Source organism: Channa argus, chromosome 3, assembly GCF_033026475.1.
Source record: "Channa argus isolate prfri chromosome 3, Channa argus male v1.0, whole genome shotgun sequence".
Classification (NCBI taxonomy): Eukaryota; Metazoa; Chordata; class Actinopteri; order Anabantiformes; family Channidae; genus Channa; species Channa argus.
This window is the reverse complement of record NC_090199.1, coordinates 18,001,989-18,020,775: the sequence shown is the minus strand read 5'-3', so window position 1 is coordinate 18,020,775 and position 18,787 is coordinate 18,001,989. Positions and strand designations below refer to the sequence as shown.

The 18,787-nt window shown below is 40.0% G+C and overlaps 1 protein-coding gene across 1 annotated transcript in view; it reads left to right on the top strand.

Annotated features, from left to right (window-relative positions):
* Positions 1 to 18,787, top strand: part of usp43a (ubiquitin specific peptidase 43a) — a 93,852-nt gene that overhangs the window by 5,370 nt on the left and 69,695 nt on the right. Inside the window, exon 2 of the mRNA XM_067497451.1 lies at positions 5,947 to 6,102. Coding sequence (XP_067353552.1) covers positions 5,947 to 6,102 — 156 coding nt within the window. The remainder of the gene's footprint in view (positions 1 to 5,946; positions 6,103 to 18,787) is intronic.

The window sequence follows — 18,787 nt, the reverse complement described above, 5'->3', positions numbered from 1 at the left end:
CATAATAATTTTGGCAATTGATTTTTTTTCACACAAGAAAGACAGTAAAAAAGTACATTTGTATCTGGCGTAACTACTTTTTTTAATCTTTTTGTTTTGGGATTGGAATTTGGACTGAGTAGGAGTCATGAGCCTGTAAGTAGAAGTCACAAAGTCTCATCTGAATCTCCCAGAATGACCTCAGGCTTTCTACAGCGATACAGCAGGGAATCAAGTCATCAAGTTAAATGGGGTACATTCAACATGATTTGATTTGACTTGGAGCTGGAAAACAATGTATTTATGCTTATTTTACAGGCCCCATATTTTCCAGAAAATCTGGTAAAATCCCTCATAATTTCCCAATATGTAGCTGATGTTTAGTTGTTATTTAGTTGAAATTCTGAAAATGGACATGGAAAAAGTATTAATTGCTGCACTTTGTATTAGCTAATTTTTATATATGTAAATAAAAACTATAATGTTTTTTCAAGTGACAATATTTAATTAGCATACATCAGTATTCATTTGAGATTCGAGGAAAAACAATGTCTTAATTCCTGATCTAATAGAAAGTCTACACTTCACAGTATTTCCCAGTCCCTCTGGAAATTGTGTAGAAATGTGTAAGTTTTTCTGCTGCATGTGTGAAGTGTTTTTACATTGTTAGAATCCTGTAATTAACACCTAATAGCAGCTAACATGTAAAAGGATGAGGAACATTTCCAGGAAATCTGTAAATTAAGGGACCTGTAAAATACAAATGCCCCATCATATATGTAAAAAAATGAATAAATACGAAAATTGTGTGAGATTTAATTATGACTTCAATTCATTTGTGAAGGTGACCATCTACAACAGCTCATCACGTTCCGGTATTTACATTTTTTAAATTCCTAAGCCATACTATGATTGCAGCTATGATTATAAATGATCAAAAGGATCAAACTAATGGAGATGCGGTATTTAAAGGTCAAAATTTCCAACTTTGCCATAACCGCCTCACTACATTTTTGATGTTGATGAAATCTAGAGAGGTGAAGTGTCCTTTTATTGGTTGGTCCCAAAGTTGTCTACATCAGTTTAACTTGATCACAGCTTTACACTAAAGGATTTAACAACACAGTAACTACTTTTAAAAGTTGTAGTGAGGAGCCCAGATTCATCTTTTTACGCCTGACAGAATGCAGCTCTGTGAGGCCAGAGGAGCTCAGTCGGGAAGATGAAGCCTGGTGTTTTATGTAGTTTTGTTTGTTCTAGTAGTGCAGGAAGTGTGTGACAGTGAGGCATGGTAGTGAGACTGATGATTTGTTTGTCTTTTCTTGTCTATGCCCTCCTTCGAGGACCCCTCATATTCTATCTCTTAGTGCTGAAGATGTATACATTGTAGACAAGCACACATCGACGTACCAATGGAGATATGCACCACCTGGACTCTGCTGGATTTTCTCAGTGGGGCTGCCTCTCATTTCAGTTTAATTGCAGCAGATGTGGGACTTTTTTTTCAGATATCAGTAGTGTAAACCGTTTGAGGCTAGAAGATTTCATTTTGTGTCGCAAAGAACACAATAGATATAATTATGAGTGTATTTTACAGAGGTGAATGTGATGTAATAATGTTCCAAGCACTTCATCTCATACTTATAAAGCAAAAGATAGACCACTTACAAATACTCCAGCAGAGCCACCATATGCTGTTTGGAAGCAGCATGCATTCCCACGACTCAGTGAGCCACACTCCATTATACCTGCATGGCTGTGACAAAAAGCAATAAAGAAACACAAGTATAAGTGTGTCAGTATAAGCACTACAATATGAGACCATTTTCCACCAGGTTTATTATCCCTGCTATGATTTATGTACCAAGCCAGGACGACAAGGTGTAGGAAGCCATGGGAACAAATCAATCTTTACTGTTCTGGGATGCAAGACTGCGATCACTGAATCATGGAAGAGAGTCTGGAATGCCTTTCCCTCATAATCTCAGTTAGGGGAAGCACAGGGGAATGGCATAGGCATATATGTCCGCACAGCTCTTCTAGCAAGAGAGATACAGGTGAATCCTCGGAGTATCAACTTCCCAGTTGTGGCAGAGGCCAGGGGGGCTGAAAAACATTCAGAGGTGATTATTTTCATTGCATCTCATCCCTTTTTATTTCTTACTGATCATCTGTAAATCTGTGGGGGGACATCTACAGACATGCAGGCTTTGTTCAGTGCTGACTTGCTGCCACCTTTCTAAAATGATTTACAAGCCACTCAGCACTGTGGAGAGATTATATGTCTGATTCAAACATGTAGCATTTAGGTTTATCATTGAAATAGCTGCATGTTCTGCGTTGTTCTATAGATGAAACCACATGGTACATAAAGCAATAGGCTGAAGAGAGAGTTGGAAGGAAAACAGGAGGGAGAAGGGAAGGACCAGTGCTGAACTGCTAGATAGGGTTATTTGTGTGTGTGTGTGTGTGTGTGTGTGTGTGTGTGTGTGTGTGTGTGTGTGTGTGTGTGTGTGTGTGTGTGTGTGTGTGTGTGTGTGTGTGTGTGTGTGTGTGTGTGTGTGTGTTTTCCAGGGGCAGGTGGGCTGACTGGAGCTCAGCCGGGACTGATTAGTGGAGGGGATGTTTCACATATGATAGAGAAGAGAAAAAGAAAGAGGACAGTGAGGTTGAGTGTGAGAAAGAGAAAAGGGGTGAACACAGCATGAGGAGGTGAGAGAGTGGAATGAGTGGGGGCTGTAAGTGATGACTGCCCTGCGCCTGGTCTGCTCTGACAGCAGAGGTGAGCCGGCAACACCAGGCCACTGAAAAATGAACCAGCAAATGGAGCAGCTAGTAATGACAAATTGTATCCAACCTCATTCCAGCCACACCTGTGGGTGGAGAGTGGTGATGTGGAAAAGAAGAGTGCGTGCAGTTCCTCTCAAGGTTATGCCCTGCCCTAATTTGTCACTATCTATCTACTAGTATCTAGTATCTAGTCAGTATGCAGGCCTGTTTGGCAGGCTGAACCACAGTGACATGAGGTGGTGTAAATGTTTTTGTAGAGAGAGAAAGACCAGGGTCATTTATATGATGTATGTTTATTGTAAACTCCTGACCTGCCCAGCATTCTGAGGGCATCATTGTTTACACAGTGGAAAGATGGATGTGGGGAGGGCATCGGGGGGTTATAGTGAGAGGTAAAGCAAAAGCAGCGTATGTTCAAACAGAATGTAATGCAGCTCCTTGTAAGAAAATCAAGCAGGGGGCACAACCCCACTGGGGTTGTGTTGTTTCATGTACTATTTGGAGCACGGGTGACAGAGTGTGTGTTTTAAAAGCCTATTAGAAACATAGACCCAGCTCTGTAGTTTGGAATACTCACAGACAGGATTGTACAACTCTGGAAAGTTTATGCTTTCTTAGCTGTTTTTTGTGCGGCCTCGACTACCACTATTGATGTAATATGCAGAAATACAACGTTCAAGTAACCCAGCAATAATGTTTGCTTTCATGCATGTGATTGGGCAGTCCCAACACCTTGCTGGATGATGTCATGCTGCATAGCAGAGAAAGTTGAACTAGAACATGTTTCATATGCTCTAAATAGACGCGTTATTAAAATCCATATGTGAAAAAAAGTTTGGATCGAGTGAGAGAGAATTCCTAATGAACCCACCTCGTTGGGTCAGGCTCTATCAGCTGTGGGCTGACAATCAGATTCTTAGTCTAGACTGATCAATTGTTCTTAAAAAAGCCTCTGCACTCCTTTAGGTTGACCCTCCCTCCTACCTTTATCCTCACCGTGAGTAGCTCTGAAGTGTTTGCTCAACAAACACTTGAGATCCCAGCCAAGTTGTGCTCAGGTCAGCTTTTAACATTGTGTTTGCAGAGGAACTCAAGATTTTAACCTAGTTTCTATTCTCTTCACTGTATCTCCAGTTTTCCTCAGCCTCAAAAGAACTGTCCTTTTATTTCTCCCTTCACAAGAAGTCAATTTAAAAAATAAAAGACTTGATTCTCGGGAATACAAGTTGGCCACTTTGCCAAATCTTTTTATGTGCATTTGAGGCTGAGTGGCAAATTTCATCAGAGACACTCTTAGAGACAAGGCTGTAAACAGATATCAAAGAGATGAGCAAAGCTACTGTTCCCAGCTGAGAAAGAAGCATTTGCAAATACTCAAACTAAGAGAGAAAACTGCAGAGGCTAGCACAGAAGACATTCGCTTAAGTCTTAACCACCATGTTCTTGTACCGTTGGAAACTCTCTGTACCCCTATTGTCCTTTATGTGTCTGCCTTGCTTACAGTATTTTGCTGGTAGCCTTACGAAACTGTGCTGTTTACGTTCTCCTAATTTTAATTTCTGAGCCAGCCACAACTGCGCCATCCTTTTGATAGGGAGACACAAAAAACACTCAAAAGTGTTGAAATTCTGCCAGCTTCCCTCCATTACACTGTTGCTCTCCCTCTCTCCCTCCATCTGTCCCTCATCCCTCCATTCCTGTCAGTGCTTCCTCATAGTGATGAACCTCATTAGTGGGCTGTTTCTGTCAGGTAGAGAGGGGTGGGGGCTTACCACTGTGTTTATATTTAGATACTGGGTTACTGCAGGTATGATGTGGTGATTTTTAATGAGCTGGGGAGCAGACTCTGGATCCTGTCAGTTACACACAGAGAGGGAGAAGTAGCCACTTACTGTAGTGTTATTACTTGCCACTGGTTTGGTCTGTAATTTTTATTGTCTGACTCATAAAGTCACAACTTCTTCCTCATAATTAAATTCGACAGACTGGCTGTTTTTTCTCCTAAACAGCTGTCAGGTTTTGGATATTGTTTGTATGAGTCATCTGCTGGCATGCAGTGTATTTGATTTCCTAAAAAATTGGGTTCCACAAACATGTCCTGAGTACTGATGTGTTTAATTTTGTTTACTGATGTGGTTATGCAGCCAAAAATAGCAATCTGATTACATTATTTAAACACCCAAAGTCTTACAGTTTCGGAAAAGACTAAGGACAACTTGCAGCCAGTCAACATCTCTTGGTTTTCCACAGTTGTCAGAAGAGTTGCATTATTTTCAAGGATTGCAGTGACTTGAGGTTTTGTGCAATTATATCATTAGTTTTAATCATGGCATTGTGGTGTGAAAAAAGCACAGATGTTTTGTTTCTCCTCTCTGCACAAACAATTGCACACACACATATAGAGAAGCAAAACATAAGTGTGTATCTGTATGCATATGGACATAAATCTATATTTACTTTATGCCTGAATGTATTGGTTGGATACAAATAACAAAGCATAATTATAACAAGTGCATTTTTATCTGATATTGTGTAAGACTGAAGGTGGAAAGTTAAATCTCTGAAACAACTATTCTAACGATTGTTTAAGTAAAAATGGCCAATATTTACTGGTTCCAGCTTTATAAATGTAAGGAATCAATAAAAATAAACTACAGTGAACTTAGGACTGGGGTTAAGTAAAGATGTCAGGTTGGGCTGTGGGGAAATATTCAACATTTCTCTCTATTTTCTGATATGAAATTGTTGCAGTCAATTTGAAACATGATATTAATTGTTAGTTGCAGCACTATCTAAGAATACAGAAAACATAAATGCTTCTAGGGTCCACTTTGCACCTGCTCGGTGCTTAGATTTGACACTGTACATTACTGGTATCAATCTTCCAGAGTTCAAATCCCAAAAAGAACTATGAGTAATTTTATTACATGATCTTATTATAATATTCTAATAGTGTGTGACAGATGTCCTTAAAACAATCTGTAGTAAGTGATGATAGGAGATATTTTTTCTTCTCTTCTGAGTGCTTCAAGCCAAAACCAGCTCTAACTCACATTTGACAGATTCCTCATGTTCCCTGTGATCGTGACCTCATTTTGTCAGGAAGGATGTCAGTATTTAATGACTTCTGCCGTCACCCAAGTGGCTGATTAATTATGATCTCTCTCGTCTCTTCAGACCATAGTGTCCAAATACGCCTCTCAGTTCCGTGGCAACTTTCAGCATGATGCCCTGGAGTTCCTCCTCTGGCTCCTGGACAGAGTTCACGAAGACACCAATAAAAGCCCCAACAATAACAGCAACAGCAGCAGCAAGACCAAAGCCAACGCCAAGGTGAGTCCATTGGTATTTATTGCTGCCGTTGCCTTGAGCGATGTGTAAAAGTGTTAAATGTGGTTAGTGATTAATCTCAGGGAAAAGCAGGTACTGCTGTCGCTCGCTTGTTTTGATTTCTTAATCCCATTTTAAAATGACACCAGATTTGATCTTCAGGTGTTAAGAGTTGTCACTGTGCTGCCTGAGTCTTATCCTATGAGTCCTTCACTCTCTCTCTGTCTCACACCTGCATACAAACACACAATGCTCCAGTATCTCTGTCACACTTACCAAATTGTATTTTTTTTCTGAGCTAATTTTCTTGACAATGGCACAAACTGAATTTTCTCACCAGAATGATCATGTGAATAAATTATAGTTTTGAATCAACCCATTTCTTTTTTAAATTTTACTCAACAGTGGAGCCATTAACTTGAGTATTAGTTCTGTATAACCTCACAGCTGTGCTAAACCAATCTCAGAGCGTGGGCTCAAAAGGGATGCCATATCTCATGGTTTCAGAGTTTGCCTGAAGTGGTTTCCATCTTAATTTTGGTAGGTGGAAATGCAGTGTGTAGGTTTTTGCTTACAAGAGTCAACTTTCTACATAAGTAACCTCCTGCCACTGTGGAGCCAAGTCCTTGCTTTTTTACCCTCTGCCCCTTAATGTGAGGAGGCTACACACACCGTGTAAGTCTTTGAGCTGTCCCAGACAACCTGCACTCTTCCAACATATTTGATTTTCTTTGTGAAATACAAAATAATACGTTCTAATAGATGGAACAGTTGTAGCCATTGAAAAGTGAAAAAGATATATATTAGTAATAGTGGTTTTAATGGTAATATTATATATAATATTTATTATTATATATAAATTAAATAATATTATTTTTCATTTTCCGTGCTGCACAAATGATTCCCAGCAGAAGCACAAATGGCCAGCTCCATGATAGCCTCCATCTTTTGCATGCAGGTGAGACAAAACTGCGCCAAATTGAGCCTCAGTTTTGTGCAAGACAACAGATGCAACATGATCCAACTCCAGGTGCAGAATTGTGTTGTATGGAACATGGAGATTCAAGATAGTGTATGGGATACAATTGTATGATCAGCTTCAAAAATTCAAGACTCAGTCTGGCCAACCTTACTTGCCTTATTTTAGTCCGTGGGCGTCCTTCTGCAAAATGATTTCAGCAATACAGTTTGTTTCATTTTAGTCAAAGAAATCAGTTGTTCACATGAGAGTATTTTCAGGGAGGCACTCAAGTTATGCCAGTAATCCCAGATGTCCTACAATGACAGAGTGAAGAATCAGCATTGCACCACTGTTTGTTGCTCTAGTTCCTCCACTTGCAGGAAAATTGAACCCAGTTGGGCCTTGGTCTGAAATGAACCTGTGTGTGCAGTGACTCTTTTCCTGTGAGATGTAAAAAGAGACATCATTGAAGTGGCAGACATTTGTCCCCCCCCCGTCGTCTCTGTCACTACTGTGGGACATTCACCTCGCAAGCATTGCACTTGGAAATGAGCCAGGACTGAATGTGATAGGGCGAAAAGAAATGAAGGGCAGACACATTATGACAGCTCAAATCCATCAGTGATTACTTTGTAACTGCGGTACGGAAGGAGTTCTCCAGTACTTATGTAGTACTAGTCAGATAAACTTTACAGTGCTTTACTAGTACAGTGGTGTGTGTTTTTGTATGCCAATTGCAATAAATACTGAAAATGGAGACCCGCTCTGACAAACCCCTTTTGTTTAATTACATTTGCTAACTATCAACCTGTTCATCAGTTGGCCTGGAGTTTTGTGGCTGTGCTGTTAGTTCTGCCTATACTCTGGGCCGTGCTGGATGGCCAGCTGATGGCCTTCAGTCACGTTAGTAAATGTTGTGAGTTGAATTGTCACTTCATTGCCACCCAATACCCAGCTCGCCTTCTTTGACAGCAGCACTAATAGAGAGAGCCTTTATGTCACATAAAGAGCTTAGGGCTGTGGAGCTCATTAGGCTGCCAGTGAATCATGGCATCATAAAGCCGGCTTTCCTCCGCTGCTGCTACGAGGCAGAGAAGAAGAAAATCACTGCCTTTTACAAACCAGGATTTTTGGAAATAAAAAGCTTGCCCCCCTGTCCCATAAATTGATTTAATTCATCTAGCACAGTGTGCTCGTGCTTTTTCTGCTGAAAACCTCTAAACTTATTTTTTGAGATGCTCCTCTGTAAGTTTAGAAAATGTGATGACCTTGCGTGCATATCAAACATTTTGAATAACATACACACTTATGAACTTATATCCCAGTAACACATTTACATGCGGGTGAATGTCCAGTCTAGTATGTGTTGTGATGCTTCCATTGCTGGCCCCAATGGTCATACTGACATTGTGCTGAAATCCAAATTCACTTCTTACACAGATTTCACGTCTTGCTGTGCTCAAAATTCTACTAATCTGTCTTTATCTGCACCTAATACTCTGAGATTAGTGATTAAACATTACAATACAATAAGCTTATTAACAAATCCCTGACATTGACTATACAACACTCATCTCCTTAACAATACCCTGATAGCCAGTGAATCACAGCATCATAACTCGGTAAATAGCTGAGGGGTAAAAGAAGACTATTTCTCTCTGATATATCATCAGTAGTAAGGTTTGTTACAAGCAGATGTTTTGATGATATATGGCTATTTAAACACAGGTTGTCACTGTTCGCTGAGACTCTATTATAGTTCCATACACTTTATTATAAACTAGAATTACAGTGAATTACATTGATTGAATGGCCAAATTACAATTGATTAGACACAGCAGAGGCAGTCACATCTTTCCTGTGGTTTGCAAATATAATTTTGCTTATGTAGTTCCACTTGGTCCACGTAACGTTTATAAAGGACAGAAGGTGAGATGGCGTGATGGCTGAGTTAGCAGTGGGGACCGAGGGAAGCAGGAAAGTGACTTTGATTGCTTTGTCTGTCACTGGAGCTATAGGAAACGAGCCTTTAGGAGGATGCCAGTTATACTGAGGCGACAGAAATTTAACAATGTCAGCAATATACTTATCAATTTCACAGACATTTTAATGGAGCCTAAAATGCATATATGTATAAAACCCACAAAAACTGACATGCTGTACATCTTCACACTACTAAGGACAGTATCATCAGAGTTGACTATATATGTCTCTGTTTTATGATGTACAATTTAGACCAATGTTTGCAACAGCTATTTAGGTTTTTTCCACTACACTTTGCCTTGTAGCCCGGTGAATTACCCGCCTCTGTCACATTTGCAGACAGCCTCCTGATGTTGTGACATTTTTGTGGTCTCATTTTTACTCCTGTCAGAATTTATTCTCTGGAGATGTGTTGAAATTCTCTGGAAACAGGTGTAACGAGTTCCCCTTAAAGAAAGTGCACCCTTATGGACATGTTTCAAAATTTTATTCAGCTGTGCATTGATCGGCTGTTTGAACCCAAACATATGCTATTTACAAATTCTGTTGTTTCTTTCTGGCAAAGACAGATACATTGTCACTACACCGATTCGTTTTGAGCTTGTGAACATAGTTGAAACAACGTGTGGCAGTTGATTTGAGGTATATGCATGTTTATCTATGTATAGCAGCATGTACAGATTACAACAAATCAAAATAAATAGGAGCAGGGAACCTGAGTGAAGACACATGATTGTTGTATTAGTAATAGTGACACATCCATTGAATTCAAAATACATTTCACAGGTTGTTGACACATGAACATACCTGGATATTTATATGTTGATGTAGGATTCGTGCATATGTAGGCGGTTTTGGAGAAATGTTCATATAAAATATGTTAGGGTGAACAGGACACTGTACTATAAAATGTCCCATGTTAGTGTGAGTATAAATGTGTGCCCATACCTGATAGTACTGCACTGGATTGTTGAGCAGTCCAGGCTGTGCTCTGTCTTTCACCCATTGCATGCTGTATGCTGTATGTTTTGGCCTGTTTGCAAACCTGAATGACTAAATGACTTAGAAAATGAATGGATGTATTGGTTTATTTGATTTCCATTAGCTAGACTCAGAGAGACAGCAAGGGTCCGAGGGTCCCTTCACACAGCCTAGCATTAACTGCATGTAAATGTGGGTTGGAACATTAGACACAATGTAATGCAGTCAACACCAACAATAGTCACAACCTCCACAGAGTAAATGCATCATATAAGAAACGCAGCTTTAGAAAGAAGCAGATTTGTGTCATAGTTTGGCAGGCATGATGTTCCAGCAGTATGAAGTAGTATGTGCAGTGCACCTGCTGTACGAGCAGTGTGACTAGTCCGACAGCATCACCAAAGTAACATTACGTAAGACAAGGCTGTGAACACACACAAAGGCAGCTCAGCAATGTTAATCCTCCTTCCAATGGGACCTCACTAAACTGTTTGGTTTCACTTCACTGGCACCACACTAGCTGCATTCCTTAGTGGCTAATGGAGGATCCCAGTAAAGTTGTGGCTTTGGCCACAGTCACATCCTAAATTGCTGATCTTTTCCCACTCTGATAGACACACTTTTTTATAATTGTTTTTTATATATGAGACACAAGCACATGCTGAAAAGATCTGATTAATTGTTGACTCATGCGTTGCTAAACTTGTAGCTTTTGTCATCCAGCAAGTGTTTACAATATGGAAGAAAAGCCTTATGCACTAAGGAAAGGCTTTCACTTGAAAGTACAGAACAAAGCTGCTACCGCTTATAAACCATGGCAGATTACATGATATTAAAGGTCAGGTCATACTCAGAGGTGGTGCACTACTTTTTGTCCTTAGGGCTCTGCAGTTCTTAAAATATGAGGAGGATTGCTAAACTTCCAACTATGTGGATGTGTCTGGAGAGAAAAAGAAAACGGTTCCAACCAAAAATCTCACATTTCATATTCCAAGAGAGGTATACGTTTCCCAGTGCTCAATGAGTGAGTACATGGTGAAGTGGTACATTTTGCCTCAGGTCCTCCATGAGCGGGATTTAGCGTAAGTGCGTTTAAAAAGTCATCCATCTCCCCGTATAGACAGGCTGTGGGATAGTAGGTTTGCCAAGGCAGCACCAGTGCCAAAGCATTATGTATGCATTATTCCATTTTAAATGTCGATAGTATTTGGCCTTTCTGCCCCAGGAGGACTGACTGTGTAGAGTGGAAGGGAAAAATTCCTGGCCCTGGAGGCAGCTGCATAGACTTTGAAATCGGGTCAGTGGATGCGGTAAAGCAAGTGAGCCCTCTTATCAACAGGGGCAGAAAGAGTGAGTTTGATAGCTCTCCATGCGATTCTGATTCATGTTCTCCAGAGGGCCAGAGAGCAGATGTCGTTGAATAAGAAGAATCAGCTGACAGGTGACGGGGGAGAAGTTGATGGCTCCTTGATCTAGTGCCTCAGCTGTGACAGGAGCATTGATGCTCTGATATCACATCCACCTCCTTGGTTTTATGTAAAAATAATAAAGTTTAAAACAGCCTGGGAAAAAGACTGATTGTTTTTGTTTTATGTCCCACAGGGAGAGATTTTCTAAATCACTGCAAAACTTTAGGTAAATTATTGCCGTTGCATAAGTGCTGCAGACATTCTATTGTTGATAGTAAATCGTGTTTTAAATAGTATTACATATCAATATGCTGCTCTTAAATCTTTTGTCAAGATGTTATAAGGATTCCCCAGTGGTGGATAAAATGTCACATCTGATGCTCAGTTTATTTCCTAACACCCTTTCTTCCCGGTTTCGGCATGACACACTGTGCACTAGTCCTGCCCTTTTACAGTGAAGTTAGCTGTGACGGGTAGATGGGAAGAGTGACCACCAGAAAACAATCTCTGTCCTCCCCCTGGTGTTTGTGTCACATGCAGGTGAAGTTGTTCTGTTGTGAAACTTTCCTGGTCGTCTTCACCGTTCACTGCCCAGCCCCCCTCCTATTGCTCAAGTTACATCAAAGTTACCCCTGCCTCAGCCACGCTCCCACGTCACCTTGGCCAGCAACCCAATTTTAACTGGAAGTGACATTTCTGAGATGCCACAAATTCCTTCTGACAGAAAGAGGGAAGCAAGGTTCTTGAAAGAGACATCCTGAAGTTTTTTTTTTGTGTGGCAAGTCTTTCTTTTTGATGTGTTTTTCAAACAGGGTTGCTGTTGCAGAAATGGGAAAAATGTTTGATCTTGGAAAAGATATCATAAAACTTGTCGTCGCTCTGCTGGCTTCTGTGAACTTGTTAAGGTCTTTGCAACACCAGCCCTTTTTTCAGCACTTATTACACAACTTACTGTAAGACACATAGCGTCAATGCTAGGAGTGTTTCTGAAGGTTTTTATATTTTATCACAGAGAAGCGTCTGGACAAAGTGGGAAGGGTCAGCTAAACCCCCTTGTGCAAGCCCACCACTCTAATAGGATTTATACAGGAGGTGGGAGAAAATGGAAATCTCAGCTTTTTGAAATATTTTTCAAGATATATATATCTATATAGATATATAGATAGATATATATGCTTTGTCTTTCTTGCCACAGCTTCATTCATAATTCACTTTCCCTGTTCACGTGTCTTTTTTTAAGCCTCTTTCCTGACGTAATGTTTCGATCTATCAGCTAGTGCAGGATGAATGACTGAGTAGGTTTTTTCATCCACTGTCACGCTACCTCTCCATTCAGTCACTGCAAATCTGTTTGTCCTCTACAGAGATATTACATGGATGTTTTGGTAGGGTTGGTGTTGCTGTGTGTATTGTGATGCAAAAAGTTGCTAACTTTGCATTTTTTGCCCTGTGAATGCGGATGCTCTGGCAGCTCTTTAGTATTCCTCTGTGTCAGCTCTGAATTGATGCTATAGACAATCCCTATGCATTGATGCTTGAAACTGAGACACCCGTCCACTGTTTAACCTTGATTTGTATATGGCATTTCTCTCTTGTCACTTCATCTCTTCTCTTTGGAAATCCATTACAGTGAATTAGAAGAGAAAGACAAAAGCAAAGGATATAAAGTGAAAGAAAGTAGGATTGGCTGTCTTACAGTGTGCTAGTGGACATCTACTGGTAAACACTCACTACAGCATAGTAGTTCTGCTCTTTTTCTCCTGTCTTTTCAGTGACTTTAACTTGGGAAACATCTGTTAGGATACAATAACGGAAGGAAGCAAAGAAGCAAGAAAGGTCAGAGGACACAATAATGCTGTATGTATTTTTGAGAGTAATACAGTAAAGTTGGTGTTTTGTGTGAAAGGTTGTGAGAAGTGAGATCCTGCAGGGACATAAAAGTCTGTATTCGAGCATCTTCTGTGGTTTGAATGTTTGAACAACAACGCTTCCAACAAATGAGTGCAAACCTGTAGCCAGATTGCAGCACGAGTTCGTTTATCAAAGGAGTTGTACGTCTGTAAACAAAAACAACAGTATCGATTTCTGCTGTCAAAAAGAGGTTTTGACCAATCACCTTGTTGACACGTATGAAACTACATCTCTCTCTGTCTGCTTGTCTACTAGTATGTTTGGCGCTGGGTTGGTTTGGTTCATAGAGGTTGGTTTTTTAATAAAAACAGCTTAAGCCAATTACCAATAATATTTAAAAAATATAAGTATTGGTTATGAATCTGAATCTGATTTTGGTGGACAGCTTGTTCTAACAGATAAAACTTTCTCACTTTTTTTACTCAAGACCAGTAACAGAGGTACCTGTTATGAATATGACAGACATTGTTAGGAGACTATGCTGCCAGTGGATTCCTGGGTTCAGCTTAAAATACAGTCATGGCTGTAAAGCCGGGGTTAATTGATTTAGAGCAACCAGTTGAACAAATCGTTTTTACGAGCCACCAGTGACTGCTAAAAATCTGTTTTGCCCTGGAGTAGAAGTCACACACAGATTTCCATGAAATTTCTGTGCGGGGTACAAAGTAACCCAGAGGGAAGTAGACCTATAGTATCCAGTCCTTGTGAGCTTAGGGATCTGAGGAAGGGACCCCCCCCCCCCACCCCGAGTCATGGAAAAGCCCCAAAGAGGAATGCTGTGACTGAAATACCATGCTGCGGGAGGTCATGAAAAATTAAATATGTCCTCTCAGAGGACAAAGACAATCACACAGAGAGAGACACAGAGGAAACTATAAGTGGCAGAAACATTAGCCCAGAGATTGATTCATGCTCAGGGGATGCTAGCAAGTACCGACTACTGATCACCTCCTGTCCTCCACACTTGCTTCATTTCCTACTCGTGTCCTTTTCATGTCTTTATGGGCGTGCATGTCAGCAGATGGAAGAGTGACGGACATGCTTTTAAAATCTGCATGTTTGAGACAGAGATGGCTTAACTTTTTCCCTGTTTTTTTTTATTAACTCTTATTTTTCCATGCTATTTTTCCATCTAACCAATCCCTTGACCAAAGTACAGTTACTTAAGCTGGCATTCAAACACACACACACACACACACACACACACACACACACACACACACACCTACACACACACACACACACACACACACACACACACACACACACACAGCCACTAACCTGCTTGTGGACAGTCGCTGCAAGAGGATCTAAGAGTATTTAATGGATCTTCCTATGTGAATAAAATATTCAGGACATTTCTTAGGAAAATTTTAATTAAATACATTAATATTTCAAAGCAAGTTCTTCTTTAAATAGTTCAAGAACATCTGAAAGATAAACTTCTGTCTATACTGAGAGAGAAAGAGAGAGAGATGGGACAATTAAAGTGAAAGAAAAGTAGAGAGGGTGGAAGGGAGGTGGTGAAAGATTAGGATAAATTGAGGAATAGGGAAAGTTATTGGAGGTTGAATTCAGCTTTTACATTCTGTGCTCAGAATGGAAGAGCTCCTTTACAGAAAGAGCTCCTTTTTGGAAATTTGCAAATTCCACACATACGCTTTTTAGTACAACTGCAATAAAAGAGGTGAAAGCAGATTCCACTTCTGTGGGCTAAAAAGGTGTGTATTTAGTAGTGATCTCAGAATAATAATCAGTAATTTTCAGATACAGTACATTAAAAGCAGGTCACAAATATATGGCTTATGTTTTATAAAACAAATTGGCAGCATAGTTTTCAGTACCTTAAACGGGAGTAAATAGTATGTTGGTTGAGGACTTTTTTCCGATTTCACAGGTTTGCTGTAGTCCATGGAAGTAACTCAGAATAATATATCCATGTTTATTGTAACAGTGGCAGCCAGTTAAATTATGTGGCTTGATAATGTGTTATTAAGAGTTTTAAACAACAATGGTGCTTGATGGCACATATGAAGAAGTCAGGTGCTACACAGAAAAAAACTTGAATCACTACACTGTTGGTTACAGTTCTTTTGTGGAATTTTTTTGACATTAATAAGAAAATAAGAAAAATAAGAAAAATATAGAACACCACCAGAATCATTTGTCATGCAGTCTAACCTTTGTCATTTCTAACATGATTCTTTTACGGAATTTTACATCACAAACAACCATGCAGTACATTCTAGGAACAATCTTAAATTCTCAGAAATGATTGCCACTGCATATACATTTACATAAACAATACACTTACACAATACACAGTCTTCTCTGTGCAGTAGATTGGTTGGTTTTGTATGTAGACACTAACAGGTGTATGTCCAATTTATTAGATGATGACCAGTTTTTCACTGTTTGCTTTAACTGAAGTCTACATTTAACTACTTTGGTAAAATCCCTGTTGGCTGTTAAATTTTCACAGCAATGTTTTTAAGAGGTAAAATTGATGAAAATTGTGAAATTAGCTCTGTGGATTCAGAAACGATAACTCACATGTGGTTTTGGGAGTAATTAATGTGGAGATACAGATACCTGGTGGCTATGAATTTGTCACCTTGAAGTAAGTCTGACAGGGAGACAATGAGAATAACCAATCAGCCTAAAAACCTCAGAGGGACTTTTTCACACTCATTAGCATCTGCCTTATTTGGCGTGATCACTGTTTGGTTTTAAACTGGTCCTGTTGGTGCTGGTGGGAAACTGAAAAGAAATTTTGTTTTGTATTGGTTGTACTCAGGTAAACAAGGTCTATCCTGCAGGTTCATTGTTCAGTGTAACTTTTACCACACCCACCGTTACAGGCATATTTCCTTAAATGGTTGTGTCTTCCTGGCAGGCTTGCTGAACCGGACTGGTTGGCTGTCATGCAGTCGGACCTGTTCCTGTCACCTGTTCTTCATTGTTTCTTCATTGTTGTTAGTGGCCTGATCCGAAAGGAAAATACAATGATCACATCTCACTAAATTCCAAGTCATGTAGTTTCACATTGTGTCATAAAAAGATAAAAAAAAACATTTGAAAAGGTGGTTTTGCCTATTTGCTCAAAGCAAATTATAAGTAATTGAAAGAAAACACATGATGAGATTTTAATAAATTTAGAAATTTGATCTGTTAGTGTTAGATTAATCAGCTTGTTATCTGCTTTGTGCTGAACTCTGCTGTGTATTTCCCCATGGTTTTACTGCAGCTTAAGTTTTAATGTGCCAGTGTGGCAGATCTAGCAGAAGGATAAAGGATTTAAAAAACAGAGTCAGACCTTGTGTGGCCCAAACCAAAAGCCTTTTTAACAGCAAAAGCAGCTTAATGTGTGATGCGTGACAGCTCCCATGTTGAATTGACAGAGCACTTTAGAGTGGTAATCAAAAAAAGTGTGCTTGTCCGAAAGAGATCACATTTCCATCTTTGTTAATTTAATCGCAACATTTAAAGCAAAAAGCCAGTATTGTTGTTCATCATCAGTATTTTATTAATATTTCGATAACTGGTAATTTTTTAAAATCACTTTTATGGTTTACATGAAGAGGTTGTGGGATTTGACAAAAATTCATCATGATTTAAAGACATTTTTTTTTCAAGATATTGTACAGTATATTATAAAATATTGTTTAGCCTTAATGTTGACAGTACTGTGTAAAAAACTATGAACTAGGTTCTGTTTTTCTGTGCACCTTTTGTAACGTCTCAGAGAGTTTATGAAGTTGAACCAGTCCTAATGACGATCACATTTCGCTTGGGAAGTTCTCAACATGTCTTTCGCAGAATGCTAAGCACAGATCAACAATGCTGCTTTATTGTGTTAGGACCAGAGGCTCTGGCGTCGTCTCAAAGCTTAACTCCTGTCAAAGACAGTGCAAACAGCCTTACAGGACCCTTCCTTATTAGAAGCTAATGAATTCTCTCCTCTTCATCTCAATGTGTCATGTCAGTTTATTTCTCAAAATCAATATTTGCCTGGAAATAAACACTATCAGTGTTCAGATCAGACACACACACACACACACACACACACACACACACACAGTGAAAGAGAGAGAGATGGTTCCAGCCAGATTTGGTTGTCAGAGCTCCGCCAGGGGATCCTATTGGAAGCTGCTTATTTTCTCTTCTTTGTTTTGGCCCAGCTGGCATCACCATAGTAACAACCAGAGAGTGGCAGTTCTGGCTGTACCCGAGGCTGTTTGAAATAGAGCGGGTACAACTCTTCAGATAGGGAAAGACCTAAGATCAGAGCAAGGCACCAGTGAAGCTATTTGCTTTTGATCCTGACAGCTATTTAATAAAAAAATATTGCGTCATGAGAAAACAGCGGGGCCTTGGCCACGGACATTTTGGAGAAAGAATGTTACAGTGGTGAAGGGCTTGTGATGGCGGAAAGGGAGCAGAGCGAAGCAATAGGGCAGAGGACGGGGGTTTGGGGTCAACCGTGATTTTTACAGTAATCCAGCTTTGAATAGGCCGAATTAGCGCCAGCCATTCGGAGCTGAAAGAATAGGGGTGAGTCAGCTGCTTTACTGCATGGACAGCATCTCTTTGGCTCCTCCGCTTCTCTGGACTGCTGGATTGCTGCTTGCACTCAGAACCAGTCTGTGTTTCGGTCTGCCTCGACCTCTCTCTCTTCATTAACTTTTCCTTTCCCTTCCCAACAGAAACCAAATTAAACATTGACGTTCAGTGCATCTGTTTCACAGGTTTGTTTGTATTGTTCTGATAATTAAAACCTGATGATACTGGAGCTTTCTGGTCACGCTGTAAGCCAAATGTGACAGAGAGCTTCATCAGCTCATTAGTTTTACACAGAATAAACAATGAAAACCTTTCAATTAGTAGTTAATTGACTGAAAAACATTTAGCTATTTAGAAAGCAAAGATGTCAAGCTTTGGCTTCTGTCAGCTTTTGGAATGTGAGAATTTACTCCTTTTCTCAGCGTTATATCTTTCTAAGTTGACAGATTGGAGAGAAACCCTAGAGCTGATCCTGACAAGCTGAGTCTAAATGAACCCTTTTGATGTAGCAAATAGAAGAGTTTTTCCACTGGTGCCATTTTCAGGCCATAGTAAAACAAATTTGCCCCATTAGTAGTGGTGTAACGGATAATGGCCGAACTGTACAGATTGCCCCCCGTGGTTCGGCGTGCACATGATCCACAGACTACAAAGCTACATTGTGCAACTGTAAGCTTGGGGTAGTATGAGACTAGAAATCAATCCACTCTCTGTTCATCCCTCCTTCTCCCTGCTCGCCTGCAGCTCTGCTGTGCTCTTCACACTCTGCACATTCTTCATCAAAATATAGTAAAGAGGAATCCTACAAACTTATGCTCACATTCCCATGATGGCTAGATTCTATGTTGCTGTGGCTGGCATTTAATTCAGTTCCTAAAGA